The 17,689-nt window shown below is 44.0% G+C and overlaps 1 protein-coding gene across 1 annotated transcript in view; it reads right to left on the reverse strand.

Moving 5' to 3' along the window:
• The window catches only part of LOC115203738 (netrin-G2), a 147,858-nt gene extending 135,947 nt beyond the window's left edge, over window positions 1-11,911 (reverse strand). The window contains exons 1-2 of the mRNA XM_029768685.1: window positions 11,488-11,911; window positions 9,462-10,271 (exon numbers count right to left, since the gene is read on the reverse strand). Of these exons, the coding sequence (XP_029624545.1) occupies window positions 9,462-9,740 (279 nt within the window). The 5' untranslated portion in view covers window positions 9,741-10,271; window positions 11,488-11,911. The remainder of the gene's footprint in view (window positions 1-9,461; window positions 10,272-11,487) is intronic.
• Window positions 11,912-17,689: the final 5,778 nt, after the last annotated feature.

The following is a 17,689-nucleotide window of genomic DNA, read 5'->3' on the forward strand; positions in this document are numbered from 1 at the left end:
GGGGTAGGGGTAGCCAGGTGGAAAGCATGGCCAGCCGTAGAAAAATGCTTATTGAAATGATCGATTATCGTAGATTTATTGGTGGTGACAGTGTTTCCTAGCCTCAGTGCTCTTATTCTCCATGGACTTTACAGTGTCCCAAAACTTTTTGGAATTAGTGCTACAGGATGCAAATTTCTGTTTGAAAAAGCTAGCCTTAGCTTTCCTAACTGAATATATTGGTTCCTGACTTCCCTGAAAGTTGCATATCGCGGGGGCTATTCGATGCTAAAGCAGAACGCCACAGGATGTTTTTGTGCTGGTCAAGGGCAGTCAAGTCTAGGGTGAACCAAGGCTATATCTGTTCTTAGTTCTACAAACTTCAAATGGGTAAGAAGCCCGGCTTGCTGGCTTGGAGCCGAGCGTGGAATGCGAGTTGCCTAGTGGGCCACATTTGGTAAGCAAAACTGGCGTGGCGGGATGAACCGAACGCCGGGTAAAGGCGCCTGATGCCGACGCTCATCAGACCCTAGAAAAGGTGTTGGTTGATATAGACAGCAGGACAGTGGCCATGGAAGTCGGAATCCGCTAAGGAGTGTGTAACAACTCACCTGCCGAATCAACTAGCCCTGAAAATTTATAAATATTCAAACGAGAACTTTGAAGGCCGAAGTGGAGAAGGGTTCCATGTGAACAGCAGTCGAACATGGGTCAGTCGGTCCTAAGAGATGTATGCTCTCTGGTCGAACGCCGTTCGGAAGGGAGGGGCGATGGCCTCGAAAGAGATTCAGGTTCAGATCCCCAAATCCGGAGTGGCGGAGACGGATGCTGCGAGTCGAACGGTAACGCGACCCTTTCCCAGAGAAGCTGGTGGGAATCCCGGGGAGAGTTCTCTTTTCTTTGTCAAGGACAGGGCGCCCTGGAATGGGTTCCGAGAGAGGGGCCCAAGCCCTGGAAAGAGTTGCGGTTACGGCGGCGTCCGGTGAGCTCTCGCTGGCCCTTGAAAATCTGGGGGAAAGGGTGTAAATCTCGCGCCGGGCCGTACCCACATCAGGTCTCGATCTATAAGCCCAGGATGATAGTAAAGTGGGCAATAAGTGACATTACAAGAAAGGGAACACAGATATAACAGTAAAAAAAGGTTGCAAGTTGGAGGGCCATCTAACAAAAGCAGATCGGAGGGCCGTCAAGCGAAACAGACCAGTGAAGCGTAGATAAACAGCGCGAGTTTCTATAACTCTTTGAAGGCAGGGTAGGCTTCTCCCTTCCCTCAGTGTGGTGTTCTGGGCCAGGAGGGTGGCGTCGGCCCTCGCCCGAGCTCAGTTCCCCACATTTCACGTGGCCTGGGTTGCGCCCGACCGGCTCCACCCCCTATTTCCCTGTTAGGCACGGCCGCATGTCGGCCGCGTCCAAAGGGGATCGGGGGTTTGCCGGTGAACCGGGTCTTCCCACCTCTGTCTCCTCAAACCTTTTTGTGAACTATGGCCTCTCGCTCTGGCGAAGAGCGGGCGGGGGAAAGGAGGGCAACCTCCCCAACACTACTGGCTGGTTTTCCAGGACTAGGATAATCAGGATAGTAGAACACAGACCTAACACAAGGCCTGCTGGGTTTGGGTGGCCCTGTATGTTACCCTGGGCAGAGGTAGCCAGGGTAAGGGCAACGGCAGGGTTAGCCTGGCTTTAGCAGGGGGAGGTGGCATGGTCCTGGGCCCAGACTGGGACAGCAGTGATCTACTGACTGTTCTCATAGATCTGTATATAATGACGAGACGCTCATGTCTCCGTCATAACAATGGGAGTCATTGTCCCAAAGGCAGGAAGGTTAGGTCCATAGAAACGCATTGGGCTTATTTTGGACAGATTTTGGCGAGAGTAAAACCTCTAGCTTCACCTCTTCCTCTCTATTCTCTACTCCACCACACTACCAGCTGCCATCTTCTTCTCCTTTCAAGCACGCTCCTCTTCCGCTAAGCTTCTCTCTCTCCCTCTCTCCCTCTCTCTCTCTCTCGTCTATTTTTAGAGCTGGCTGATTTCTACCTTCTAAAACAGGCAAAATCTGTTGTGGAAGAGAAAGGGTTTTTTCCCTTCTTTCACACATGAACATACTGTACACACACACACTCCGTTCCTCCCTCATCTGTCACTACACACACTCATACACATACACGGCGAGGAATCAATTTTCATGTGGGTACTTTACCTAAGGGACTTGATTGAAGGTTTTGGTTCAAACCAAGCCACATGAAAGACGTACTGTACACTAACGCAGGCTTGTTGTCTGTCTGTGTGTGTGTGTGTGTGTGTGTGTGTGTGTGTGTGTGTGTGTGTGTGTGTGTGTGTGTGTGTGTGTGTGTGTGTGTGCGCGCGCGCGGACAGTGCTGGTCTGATTTCATCTTTCTGCTTAGCTAAGATCTGATCTTCTCCACCTCTCCCTCATCATTATCTCTCTCTCTCTCTCTCTCCCTCCCTCCCTCCCTCCCTGCAACACACACACACCATCCCCAGGGGTTACACACCACCAAAACAGTACAACTACCATGTATAGAGAGCTCGCTACAGTACAGTAGCATCGTCCTCAAAAGAAAGAGGGCCGCCATGTTTAAAGGAGCTACCATACTGCCCCAGTTGGCAGAGAAGGACACTACCTATAGCTAGCTCCACTCCCCATGAACAGGAGATGAATATAACGGTGTATCCCAGAGGAGAGGAGGAACAGGGCTAAACGAAGGCAGGGAAATCTGTGCCTCAACACCAAACTAGCATCCGCTGAATTTCACGGTCTTCGTTTTGGGGCAACAGTGTATTCATGTGAAAAATAATTAAGTTACAGTGGTGACATACATTAGTGAAAAAGCGCACGCACATACACACACACATAAAAACACAGAACACACACATGCATAAAACACCCACACACACACATGCACACACACACACTACTGTAGTGTAGGTCTTTAAGTTACATCTGTCCCACTATTGCATAACGTAATCAAAAACAGTATTGGGATCTGACTAATGTCCATATGTCCATTCATATACTTCAGCACCATGTCGGTGTCTTCCAAGTGCTGCTCTCTCTCTTTGGGGCTCAAACCATTTCAGCACCATGGCGCTCTCTACCAATGCATACTGTACACAGATGCTGAACTGCCATCACACGCACGCACATGCATGTACTGTATGCATCCATACACACAAACATACATGCACACACACACTTTCTCTGTTTGTTACTTATTCCGATGAACACCAAGATTGTTGAAACTTCAATCACTATTTAACTTTTCTAAATAAATGATTTTGGGGGAGTTAACAAGTGCACACTTCAGTGAAGGAATGAAGTATGCAGAATGGTGACGACACACAGCTTTAGATGATCTAAGAGTAGGGATGCACGATATATTGGTGAACATATCAGAATCGGACGATATTAGCTAAAAATGCCAACATCGGTATCAGCCTGATGTCTAGTTTAACGCCAATGTGAAAGCTGACGTGCAAACCTATAATGTAGGTACAGCACATAATGACGCCACATAAAATTTTCCGCTACACGTGCAACACAGCATCCCTAACCTAGCCCACAATGTCTGCTGTGTGGACCGAGCAGTCAACAAGTCGAGCAGTCAATTGAAAGATAAATAAAATTCCAGCGAGACAACTCAAAGGCGAAATCTATTAACGCCAAGATAATGGAATTCATTGTCCTTGACAATCAACCGTTCCCTGTCGTGGGTGATGTTGGCTTTCGCCGACTGTTGAGCACCGGTACACAATAACGTTACCAAGTGCGCTATTGTTCAGATGTTGCCCTACAGGAGTACACAGTAATGGCGTCACTGCTATTATCTTCATGACATACTATGGAACGCTGTTTGGGTCTTTGCGTGTCAAAAAATATACACGTCAAATAACAATATTTGACAATAACATTATTTGACGAATTAAATTAGCTTTTAATTTGACATGTCAAATAACACAGTTCTATTATATAATGTTGTGTGTTCTGAATTTGCACGTGCAAGCCAAGCGCCACCACTACTATCAGTAGCACTGTCAAAGCTGTACAAAAAAAGTCTGCAAACAAGCAAACACGAACAATGTGTTTACAATACCGTGTTGGTAATAAAGCATTATTTGTTCGACCGCAACTTCTGGGGTAGCTAGCTAGCTTTAGCTTGGTACTTAGATCGTGCCAATACAACCAGGCTGAAAACAATAACCAGTTGAAACTGCAGTCATTTAAACTATTCTTATTAATGATTAAGGAATCCTTGTGCGTAGGTATTAGCTTGGTAGCCACGTGTTGTTCGCCTATTGAAATTGAACTTCAGTTCATGAAAATAAATAGCTAGCCAGCTACTTAACCCTGTTGCCCAAAGCAGCCAGCTAGCTTCATCTGGCTAGTGAGACCTGACAGGGTTATGTGTTGTGAAGCTAGCCACATTAAGGATTAGGCACAATAGTGGAATTTACAGTTCGCCTTCAAAATAAAAGTACCTATTTGAAATTGACGCAGAGGGTTACAATTGGTGGAATCATGCCATATTAAGACTAGATCATGTTAAACAAGGTTGGAATGTGAAGCAATGAAATGGGGTATCAGTCTACTCGGTGACACCCACAGAACACAACTGTGAAGAGTATACGCAAATATTAGCGCTGTAGCTTTTATCGCGGGACTGTGACCGTGTGAAATCCCCTCCCCAGTCAGCCTATTGTGTGTATTGACATTCATTATGCCCTGTACAGTTTTACCTAAGGATTGGGGATCAATACCCAACATACATATTTTCCCAACTTCCTCCTCAGAGTTATCAGACTCCAAAACATCCACGCAGTATTGTTTTCCCGCTGGAATAGTGTTCAATACACATAGATTGACAATAAATGTGGCTCAATTCACAGTTGTTTCAGAGTCCCACAATAAGAGCTACGATGTTCTCTGGGTGTCACTGGGTAGACTGATACCCCATGTCATTGATCCACAATCCATAGGTAAGGTTGTACAGTGAAATAAGTAATTCGTCCAGTGTGATTTCAACAGATTTTTGTCAAATTAACAAATTATTGTCTTTTATTGATTTTATATACCAACATTACAATCTCGTTTAGCATGATCTATTAAATTATGGTATAATTCTACTATTTGTATTCATTTGCATCACTGTCAATGACATACTTTTATTTTGAAGGCTAACCACAAAGTCCACTATTGGAGCTAATCCTTATTGTGGCTAGCTTCACATAGATGGGTCTGACCACCATTAATCAAATAAGAACTGTCTTGTAAATTAGGGTTATTTTAGAGGATGACACCTAGCTATATAGGTTTTGCTATATTTTTGGGGAAGAACATTGTTTGCATCCATGAGATTGCTAGCTTTTTTATGACCAGCACTGTAGGTGCACGAGACAACTTTACCAGTATCATAGCATACATATCGATGAATCGTTGTGACATATGAAATACGAGTGATAGTGTAATCAATGTGTAATAACTATGTAAAACATTTATAAACGTGTTAAATTATGTGACGTGCAGTCATATTCAGGTCCTGATTGGTCAACAAGCTTATTTGACAAGTCAAATAGTGTTATTTGATGTGTATCTTTTTTGACATGCAAAGACCCAAACGGCGTTCCATAGAAATCCTGGTTGAGAATGAAACGACTGAACAAATGAACAGCGCAGCAAGTAAGTGAAAGAAATAGGCTTTGATTATGTTTGACTGGTAACGTCATTGCCAACAAAATAAATTTTTGGTGTGTGTGTGTGTAACCTTTATTTAACTAGGCAAGTCAGTTAAGAACAAATTCTTATTTGCAATGAAGGCCTAACCTGGACAATGATGGGCCAATTGTGCACCACCCTATGGGACTCCCAATAACGGCCGGATGTGATACAGCCTGGATTCGAACCAGGGACTGTAGTGACGCCTCTTGCACTGAGATACAGTGCCTTCCACGGAACCCAAACCGGCTGCGCGCGTGCGCCATCGTGCGCCATCGTACAGAAATGTATTTTGTCCCCCCACACCAAACGTGATCACAACACGCAGGTTAAAATATCAAAACAAACTCTGAACCAATTATATTTATTTGGGGATAGGTCGAAAAGCATTAAACATTTATGGCAATGGTACTTCGAAGCATGTCAACCGCTGTTTAAAATCAATTTTATGCCATTTTTCTCGTAAAAAAGCGATAATATTCCGACCGGGAAATCGTTTTTTTTTTACAAAGAGAGCGAAAGTAAAAGCATGGGATCCCCTCATGCACGAGCCTCAGTCTGATGGCCCTCTGATAGAGCACTTGCCAAAAGCGCTAGTGTGTTTCAGCCTGGGCCTGGAATTACGTCATTCAGCTTTTTCCCGGGTTCTGAGAGCCTATGGGAGCCGTAGGAAGTGTCACGTCATGCCAGAGATCCCCTGTTTTTGTTAGAGATGATCAAGGAGGGCAAGAAATGGTCAGACAGGCCACTTCCTGTAAGGAATCTTCTCAGGTTTTTGCCTGCCATATGAGTTCTGTTATACTCACAGACACCATTCAAACAGTTTTAGAAACTTTAGGGTGTTTTCTATCCAAAGCCAATAATTATATGCATATTCTAGTTACTGGGCAGGAGTAGTAACCAGATTAAATCGGGTACGTTTTTTATCCGGCCGTGCAAATACTGCCCCCTATCCCCAACAGGTAAGACCGCAAAAATGTTAAATATTGGTTATCGGTATCTTTGTTTTGGCAAGGAAAATATTGGATACCGGTATCGGCCAAAAATGTCATATCAGTGCATCACTATCTAAGAGGAAGGGACCAGTCTGCTCAACTGAAGCCTATAGATCCCAGCTGGTGTAGAAACTGATGACTAAGACTAATCTGCTGTCCCAGGTACCACCCAGCATCTCTCTCCCCCTATGGAACATTCCGGGAGGATAGAGGGAGCCTAAGACTGGGATCTGGAACATAACATACCATGGCGGCTAGCGTCCGGAGCTCCTTGTAAGGAAGAAGCCCATTAAAGAGAGCATCAATATTTCATCGCTGAGAAACATAATTGTGAAAGTTTCTAGCTGCAGGTCCGGGCCATGCCATTAGAGGGCAAACGTCAATACAGGAGACCCCAGCATTTTTCTCTCTCTCTCTCACAGGACGCCTCAGCATCTCTCTCTCTCTCACGCAGAACGCCTCAGCATCTCTCCCTCTCTCACACAGTACGCCTCAGCATATCTCTCTCTCTCACACAGGACGCCTCAGCATATCTCTCTCTCACACACAGGACACCTCACCATCTCTCTCGCTCTCTCTCTCTCTCACACACACACAGGACGCCTCAGCATATCTCTCTCTCTCTCACACAGGACACCTCACCATCTCTCTCTCTCTCTCACACAGGACGCCTCAGCATATCTCTCTCTCTCACACAGGACACCTCACCATCTCTCTCTCTCTCACACACAGGACGCCTCAGCATCTCTTTCTCTCACACACACAGGACACCTCAGCCTCTCTCTCTCTCACACAGGACACCTCAGCATCTCTCTCTCTCTCTCTCTCTCTCTCTCACACACACACACAGGACGCCTCAGCATATCTCTCTCTCTCACACAGGACACCTCACCATCTCTCTCTCTCTCACACACAGGACGCCTCAGCCTCTCTCTTTCTCTCACAGGACGCCTCAGCATCTCTCTCTCTCTCACACACAGGACGCCTAAGCATCTCTCTCTCTCTCTCACACAGGACACCTCAGCATCTCTCTCTCTCTCTCTCTCTCTCTCTCTCTCTCTCTCTCTCTCTCTCTCTCTCTCTCTCTCTCTCTACCTCTCTACCTCTCTACCTCTCTACCTCTCTACCTCTCCTTCTGAGGAGCAGTCACTGGAGAGGGCTTTCTCAGGCCGTCAGCAGTTTCTACTACTTCTACATTAAACAAATCATTAACCATTAGGTATCCGAGGAAGGAGCATATCCACTCTGCTTCACGTTATCAAATGATCCTTGAGTCCTGTTATTAGTATCAATGAGGTGTGTGTGTGTGTGTGTGTGTGTGTGTGTGTGTGTGTGTGTGTGTGTGTGTGTGTGTGTGTGTGTGTGTGTGTGTGTGTGTGTGTGTGTGTGTGTGTGTGTGTGTAGATATGTTTGTAAAATGCAGGATTAAGGTAGCCATACACTCTTAGAAAAAAGGGTTCCAAAAGGGTTCTCGGTAGATCCCTTCGTAGACAGTTCTAGGAAAAACCTTTAGATGATAAAATGGTTCTTGGTAGAACCTTCATAGAGGATTCTAAGCAGAACCCTTCGTAGAGGGTTCTAGGTAGAACCATATACAGACGGTTCTTTGAAAAAGCCTAGAACCCTCTGCAAAAGGTTCTACCCAGCCCCAAAAAGGGTCCCCCTATAGGGACAACACAAATAACCCTATATGGTACTACTTAGCACCTTTTCTAAGAGTGTACAATACACAGTGTGTGTATGTGAAAGTGTGGTCTGAGACATCAGTGGATAATGAGTAAATCACTTCTACTCTATTAGAGTTCTGTATCTCTGTCCTTGGTTGTAAGTCCTCCCTCATCTGATTACCTCACTGACTCATTGACTGGGTAGCTGTTACAAGGATTGTCCAGCCAAGTGATAGGGATCCTGCGCCAAACACATTAAGTAGACTCTCAGATTGTGTCAAGTTGTGACAATTAAAAGTAAGCAGTATGCTGTAGCTAAAACAGGCCCACAGAGGTAGCCTATTCTAAAAAGTTTCAAACTATCCAAACGTCCTACTTCTAGAGTTTAATTCCACTCAACAACCTATTAAAGCGGGAACTATAACGTTGAGCCTTGCATTCTAATGCCTAGTATTTTCCCGCAGTTCTCCACTCTCGCCCTGCGAGTGCCCTTGAAACGAAAGGTCCTCCACCCTCTTTCTCTCGTCTTGATGCTGTTTAGCAGGCGAAATTTGAAGTCCTCCCGAAAACGCAATCAAGCCGGTTGACAGTCTGCCAACACAATGTGAATGTAAACAACACCTCCGCACCGCTCTCGGTGAGCTCGAGCCCATGGCCAAGTCATTTCACTGATGTCATGGCTTTTGGAGCCCGCCAAACTTGGCCAAGGCCCGTTCAAGCCTGCTCGAATTCACACTGCATCAGGAGGTTCTGACCTGACTAAGCCCAATAGCCTGGTATGTTTTTTTTATCCAACTCTGCTTCTGTTGTTCTCACATTTCCTTTATTGAGCAAAAACTCTGCATATCGCCTCTTACTGTGTTATTTAAGTCCGCAAACAAATTAGACTTTCCCAAAGTCACACTGAAATAGTGTTGATTGCAAATAGGCATTGCGATAGGTTACCCCTTGCCTGGATGTTCCCTGGACTATAGTTCAGGCCTGTCAATTCAACTCATTCTTTAATTCATCACCCTCACTGCAGCAACTTCCAACATCAATTTCAGTGCATTCCAATAAACCAACCACTCCACCTTTTCAACTTACCAGAGTGCAGAATCTCTCAGGTGGGTTCCCGCAGGTGATGCCCGGTGGGTCCACCTTCACCCGCATGTAGTCCTTCATGGACTGGGCCTTGGGCTGGCATGCATACTGCTCCCACACGGCGCCATCATCCGTGCTCACCAGGGACTTGCACAGGTCGTACTGGCCCAGCGTCAAGGAGGCAAAGCAGTGCAGGAGGAGCAACACGGCCTGGCGGAGCATGGCACGAGAGTGGTCCGAGGACGAGTGGGGTCTGGCGGCAAAGGGCGAGGGCGGCCACATTAGTCAGAGTTGGGGCGAAGAGCATGGAACTCGACTGAGTATCATACGGACACAGTAAGTAACTTCGTTGTCACCAAGATGCGTCTGCACGCTCACCTGAGCTTAAGGGGACGTTTTGGGGATGATGGAAAAAATACAAATGCACTAAGAGAAATAAAAGTGTTCGAGTTGGCTAAGTCAATTTACAGCCGTTCAACAAACGTGGGCCTACAAATATCACAGCTCCTTTAGGAAATTAAACTAACTTGTTTTGATGTCGGATATGGAAAATTGACAAATAATAGAGCAGGTGGCGTCGAAAGTCAGAGAAACTTCACATCTACTTCAACCATAGTGGCGCTAGTGCTGCGTTTGCGGTGGTGGGGGTGATGGTTGGAGAATCAGCAGAACAAATCCATACTTCAGAGGTCCTTTTCGGCTGGAAGAGATGAGAGCTTCCCGCTAGGGATGATAAGGGACAGTTGACTATGTCTTTAGATACAGCCATCAGGTCGTGACGCAGCGGTCCGGCGCCTTGCCTCAGTGATTGTCCTGTAAAGAAGAGGGAAATGATATGGATATTAGACTGATAGAGGGAGAGGGAGACTACATAGCATAGTTTATCTTGTTCATCACATGTTTCGCTTATCTTATTTTCCAATATTGGACATTTAGGCTACATAACCTAATTAGTATTGGGAGAGTAGACCTATGACTGAACTTCCAAGAAACTGGACAAAACCATGTAGGCTGACACAGAGGATATTGTAAGCAAACAGATGTTTGTATGTAATACTGTATGTCATTGTGATCGTGTAGGTGACATATTTCAGAGATAATATTTCCAGAATTATGCACAAGTTTTTAAGTCATATGCAGGGCTTGATGCCAATTTTCAAAAGTTGGGTATGTGTGGGTGGTGTGCTTTGGGTGTGGACTGTCAATGAAAGAATGAAAGATATATGAGCTAAAACTTAACTTATGATGTAGCATATGCATTGCGTCTTGGAAGGGGGGGTTGAAGAAAAGTGAAAAAGTCACTCCACCACTTTGTGCATTCATTCCATAAAATATGAGGCATCCTAACTTCACCTGCATCACCATGCATTATATCTGACATAGCACTTAGTAAATTATTACACACACCTTCACTCTGCTGTCCTGATTGCGCCCCGCGCCCCTGCATAAATGTAACAGTATAGCTTCCGTCCCTCTCCTCGCCCCAACCTGGGCTCGAACCAGGGACCCTCTGCCGCCTATGCGCGAGAGAGTTTGAATCGGCATCGCCTTTCCAAACGCTAGATGACCAGAGTGAGCAAAATGCGTTTTAATTGGATTAACCCTGTTCACAGTTTGGCTTCGCTGTGGCCAGAGTCCCACAGATATATTTTTTATCCACGAAAATTGGGTAAAGCTAAATTCAGCTTTTAGTTTGAAAGTCGCCAAAGCTGTTGTTCAACTCGAAATACTGTATAGAGGTGTGTCTGACTAGTGCTTCTGCTTGCTTCAGCAGCGCCAATCGAAGGTAGCAACCGTTCAGGCTGCATTTCATTTGGAAGCCTAATAAATCATATTATTTCTAAACATAATATGAAGTGACAACTGTTTTATTGATTGCAGAGTATATGCCTATTAATATTTAGAATAGTGAGTGACAATGTAATAGTCTACATCACTCGAAGTGAGCGGTGCGTTTTAGACTAGGTTTCGTAATCTCGTAAAAAAAAAAAAATCTAACATTTTGACACGTGTCCGATTTGCGACTTACTTAGAACATTCATCTGATCCGGGAGAGCTTCTCTGTCCCTTTATACGACCGCCTCTCTGCCGTAAGCCTTGCACGGCTCCATCTACACTATCGGGCTCCTGTCGAGGTGTAGGTTACTGTACTCCACTCCTGTTATCTGGTCTGGTCTTCTCCAGCGGGTAACTTTTTTATTACACCGCGGAAGGCTGCACAGGGTAGAACGGTGTCCTAGATCTGGAAACGGGCGGTTGGGAAAAAAGAGCGTGATTTCCAGCTTAAAGGAGAATCAAAAGTGAAAATATTGACTTTGAGGAAGGGCTGGTGCCCGTTTCTTCTCCTCCCACTTTACAAGCTCGGGTTTACCCGGGATGCTCAAGGGCAGAAAAAAAAAGCTGGGTGGAAAATCTCTCTCTCCCCTTCTCTCTCTTATGTACTCACTTACCCCTCTCTCTATCTCTCTCTCTCTATCTCTCGCTCTCTCGCTCTCTCTCTCTCTCTCTCTCTCTCTCTCTCTCCCCTTCTCTCTCTTATGTACTCACTTACCCCCCTCTCTCTCTCTCTCTCCCTCTCTCTCTCTCTCTCTCGCTCTCTCTCTCTATGCCTGGGCTAAATCCTTTTCACCATCACTTCCAATCACTTTCAGGGCTTTTATCAGCTAACCTCCGGGGCGGGCGGCGCAACTTCGCTTTCTCGCGTGGGCCGACGTGCACCAAACTGAACCGTCCCACAGGCCGATCAGCACGCGCTGCTTAAAGGACCTGCGGAGAAGTGGAGCTATAGCCTATGTTGTATCGTTCTGCTCTCTGTGTCACCGATTCATCCTGTGCGTCCGAGCGGTCCGATAGTTGTATCAGGAAATCGCTAGCAGCAGATAAGCCAGAGTTGTTTACGCGTTTTAGGACGTGTTGGATAGATGGCGGTTTCGATGCGGGACATAAACACTGCGCGGGTTTAACACCATCCATATTGGATTTCTATTTGACATATATTTTTCAACTGTGCTGTTTCACAAAAGTTCTGAAACTTTCTATTCTCATTGTTTCTACAGATTGAAAATAAAATGTTTTGCTAAAAGTATTATTATATAATCGATCGATTGACTATGCCTTTTCAGATCGCTCAGTAGTGCTATCTGCAGGGTTAGCTCCAGGTAAATGTTGCAATTCTTCAGCCATTCCTGAACCTGCGACCAAAAACAAGCTACATATGGACAGTACCAAAACAAATTATCTAATGATTCTGCCTCCTCACAGCAGAATCTGCAGAGCTGGGAAAGTTGTATCCCCCATATAATTAAAATTCCATTGGTTGCAAGAATTTTGTATAATAATTTAAATTGAAAAATTCAACATTTTGAATCTGGTGTCGTTTTGCGTATCTGTTCATCATAAACCATATGTGCCATGGAATCAGTACGTCACAAATCTTTTCAACTTTTTTGCAATCTATATGGCACGGCTGTCAATGTTTTGGTCCTTAAATTAAACTGGTATACTTTTTTATTTATCACAATTTTCTTCAACCAATGATGGTCTTTAATGCAGGGCCGACAGGCAAGTTCCTTACTTTCCACTTTCCTCTTCCATTTTTGCGGTAATGCTGCATTAGTTGGTTGTAATTTTGGGTAGAGCAGACATTTCCATATGTTTTTGTTGGCTGCTGTGTGACATAACTCCACCAGTCCTATAAAAAAATGTTTTACCTTTATTTAACTAGGCAAGTCAGTTAAGAACAAATTCTTATTTTCTATGACGGCCTAGGAACAGTGGGTTAACTGCCTTGTTCAGGGGCAGAATGACATATTTTTACCTTGTCAGCTCCGGGATTCAATCCAGCAACCTTTCAGTTACTGGTCCAATGCTCCACAAGGCTACCTGCCACCCTTATAGCTCTGGCTAGCATTGGTTTATGTTGTTGATGTGCATAACTGCAATAAAAAACACAGTTCCACTTACCAGGTGATGATCATTTCAAACTTAACTTCTTGTTGAAAGTTATTCTTTAAAAGGGAGAAGCAAACAAATTTAGCAACAACATCCTCTTTGATAACACCTGCTGCAGCCACTGCAAACTAGCCCACAACAAAAGCTTCTAGCTAGACCATGGGAAAAATACTGCTCGCTATTGCTCAGTGACCTGTTAAGCTATCTAGCTAGATACTAGCTAACATTAGCGAGCTGAATCCTAGCTCTTGAAAACTCTAGGTGGCATTCTGCCTTCTCTCTACAGTTTTCAGCGGGCAGCTTTGCCCACAACTGGCTCATGTGAACTACAATCCTGACGCTGTGTTTTGATGTTTAGAAACATCAGTAATCATCGCTTGCGATATGGCTTTCGAAACATGGCCCTTATCTTTCATCAGCGAGAAAAAATCCTTCAAATAAAAAGATGAACTTACTATAGCCGTTTTGCACAGATCCATACAGTTATTGGTGCCTCCCGTCTGACGAAACTACACTTTTGCGACACTTCCAGAGTCATGCTGACACCGTGTTCAGCGCAAGCTAGATAACTAATTAGCACAGGTGGTCTTCTGTCTGTTTTCGGTAAACAAGCGCTGTAACATAGCGATATAGCTGTGTGGGAACACTAACCCTAACCGTATAAAGGTGTGTATCAATTTAACCTTTTTTATTATTATTATTTCTCGCTGATATGAAATATAAGGTCCTTATGCTTCCAAAAATGTACCACAAGTGATGCGTGTTAATGTTCAGAGCGAGCGTCGGGGCTCTTAACAAAACTCATGATCAAGTGCTAGCTGAATCCCAGACAAGCGTGGGAGGGAAAGTATGCCTTGGGGAGCATTTCACCTTCATTTTTATGTAGCTAGCAACAGGTAGGCCCCCTAGTTATGTAAATATAAATGTCAGGTCAGCAACGATAGGTAGCTATCCTAGTTGCAGTCACTAAGCTAACGTTAGCTACCTAGCAGCACCACCACAATATGTCCTTTACCTTTAATAATAATAGCTAGCTAGAAGAATAACTATTTAGATGCTTACTTGAAAGGTTGCTACTGGCTGCCGGATGCAAGATGTATGAGACAGAACCCTGATGGAGCAAGATGGATGAAGCTGCTAGCAAATCCACTGGCTGGTTAGTGTAGCTAGCTTGTCAAAATGTCTAATCAGATGAAGTGATTGTTCTGATGGAAGACAGTGCAAAGAAACAATTGCTGCTACCGCACAATATCTTTTTTTCAAAGAACTCGTACACAAAAAAGGGAATTATCACAATCTTTTTAAATGTCTGTTTTATTTCGACCTCATAGTGTGGCAATATCATCCCAAACTAATTTTAGATGTTTAGACTGCACTGTCCCTTTAACATTTATTTTAAGCCTTTTCCAGAAAAGAGAATTAGACAAAACATGAAATAAATATTCTGACAATGGTGCTGGACCATCTGACATAAAAAGAAAAGGGGAAAGTATGATGAAAAAACAATTGTAATAAAGGTTCAAATCCAGGTCATGTGACATGATTAACCAAAACACAGGGCCCTACTATAAAGCTACAGTGTAGCTCTATTAGCAGTGTGCTTCGACAGGGTGTTTCATTGTTATTGATGCTGGGGGATGAAGGTAGGCATAATTGAATTTCTAAAATATCAAGCCCCTCATTCATCACCATCATCACTGCTGACATTTGAATCAAGTTACATTGAAGTGGATCTAGTGGAGTGTAAAACTATTGGAATATACAATATTCCAACCGTTTACCAGGTTTTACCTGTTTTTGATCACCATTATACAGTAAAACCTTGAGAATTGGGAGGGGTAGTATTATCAAAGACAGTACAGTATGAAGATAGGCAAAAACTGCTTCTCGAAATATAAATCCCCGATCACACTTGTAGGTGATATCATGGCGATGTTGGCTAGCTAAGCTCATGCGTAGTATCACGTCATCTGGTCTAACGGTCATCAAGCGCCGAGCTGCGCATTTGCAGGCCATCAAAGGCACTCCTTCGATATAAAGTTGTTTTTGATGAAATTGGAAATGTGTCACTTTGTTGGAGTAATAACATCTTCAACTACTTACAACATTGTCTCGAATTTAGGTTGTGCCTTTAGATTTTGAGAAAATGAACAACTAAGGAAGAATTTTCACTTCTCTCATTAACTTCTCAAACCCCAAACCCTGGCCTGGTCGGTTTCACAAGCGTTCCCGGAAGTCTCGCGATGTTCTGCATCTAGGTTTAGAAACTCTATGATATTATCAAATTATTCACCCTTGATGTAACAAAAGTTTAGGGAAGCAATAGATGTGATGCATTGTTTCCATAGGCCTAACCATCTCAAGCAAGACCAAAGACCAGCAAATAAATGTACATGCATTTGAGTAGAGTAGAGAGAATAGAGTATAGTTTTATTGATCCCAACTTGGGAAATTATTTTATCACCTCAAGCATCATCAATGATTACAAGGATAAGACAAGGCTTAAGGACAAAGACATAATAAAAAAAACATATAAGACACGTATGAAGGCACCTGTATGCTGCACCTTAGTAGCCAGAAAGATAGAGACCAATAATTTAGCATACTTTAATTAGCAATACAAAGTCCAATAAGTTGACTACAACCAGAAAGTTGAATACAAAAACATACATGTCAATAATATCCAAAGTGAGATCATTCATTGACGTATTTATTAATGCTGAAATGTTCTGATGCCAAGTCTTGTTTCAAGTGAACTGGATTCGATGTGACCAAACTAGCTAATGTCAGTGACAGTGCTGACGTCAGGAAAATGACCAAATCTAAATCAGGTGTGGGCCTTTGAGAAAGATGTCAGGACTCATATCATATGGACAGCTTTTCTAACTTTGATGAATGCCACATCCTAATGCATGTTATGTGACTCCAAGCTATCACGGGCCAATTTAGCCTGTTTATTTACTTATTTTCTCAACTGTCATCGGCATTTTAGAGTGTTTATATGAAGACTTCATTACAGAGTAAAACATTTATTCGTAGATGGGTGAAGGGGGCACTGCAAGGGTTAAGAAGAATCTGAAAGATGTGAGAAAGACAGAGGAGACGCAGCAAGGACGAACTATCGATCAACGCCACGCTGTACTGTCAGTGTTCCCTTCCAAATCTCTCTCACTCTCTCTCTCTCTTTCTCCTCTTCTCTTCTCTCTCTCTTTCTCTCTTCTCTTCTCTCTCTCTTCTCTCTCAAATCACCATAAAGAAAGTTGTAAACCAGAAAACCCCATGACATTGTTATTACACCATAGCCTATTGTAGCTTCGGGTTCTTCTCTTGTAATACATGTCAGAGCTTTTAAATGTTTGAAGTGCAACGCAGCTGTCACCAGCTGGGCTCATGTAGGCCCTGCGTATGAGATCCATGGAGAAAGTACAAGAGTACAAACTGTCAGTCTGCTTTAGGACCATGAATAGCCCCTTCAGAATGCCTGGCGATGCACGGCTAGTGACGAGCTGTCGATGTTCCTGAAATGAAATCGCGAACGCCAAGCGGGATCAAATACCCTTCTGAAGTTGTCTTCAAAGCTGGTTCGTTTTGTGACATCCACAATCAAAGATTGAGTCAAAGAGTTGGATAATTTATCAATCTATAATCTGTTTAAATTAAATCAATAGCCTACAACTTGGTTATGCAAAAAAATGTGTTGTGATTATTGTGCCATTATTATGATAGGCCTATACCTAAAAAACAAAACATTACAATGTCAGGGGTGCAACTTTCACTGGGGACGGGGTCATATCTCCCCCACATTCCGAAATAGAAAATGGAAATGGTGTGCTTTAGGACCATGCGATGTTTTGAGCCGAGTGTGGTTCCCAATCAGAGGCAGCTGTCTATCGTTGTCTCTGATTGGGAATCATACTTAGGCAGCCTGTTTTCCACCTGAGTTTTGTGGGAGGTTGTTTTCTGTTTAGTATTCTGTTACCTGACAGAACTGTTGGCTTTTCGTTTTGTTACTTTGTTCGAGTGTTTTTTGATCTAATAAAATCATGAACACTTTCCACGCTGTGCTTTGGACCACTCATTCCGATGAGAGCCGTTACAGAACCTCCCACCAAAACCGGACCAAGCAGTGTGGCCAGGAGAGTTGGACATGGGACGAGATCCTGGAAGGCAAAGGACCCTGGACGCGGATTGGGGAATATCGCCGGTCAAGGGAACAGATGGAGGCAGCGAGAGATGAACGGCAACAATATGAGGAACTAGCACGGCCACAACGGAAGCCC

The sequence above is a fragment of the Salmo trutta genome, chromosome 12 (genome assembly GCF_901001165.1).
Source record: "Salmo trutta chromosome 12, fSalTru1.1, whole genome shotgun sequence".
Classification (NCBI taxonomy): Eukaryota; Metazoa; Chordata; class Actinopteri; order Salmoniformes; family Salmonidae; genus Salmo; species Salmo trutta.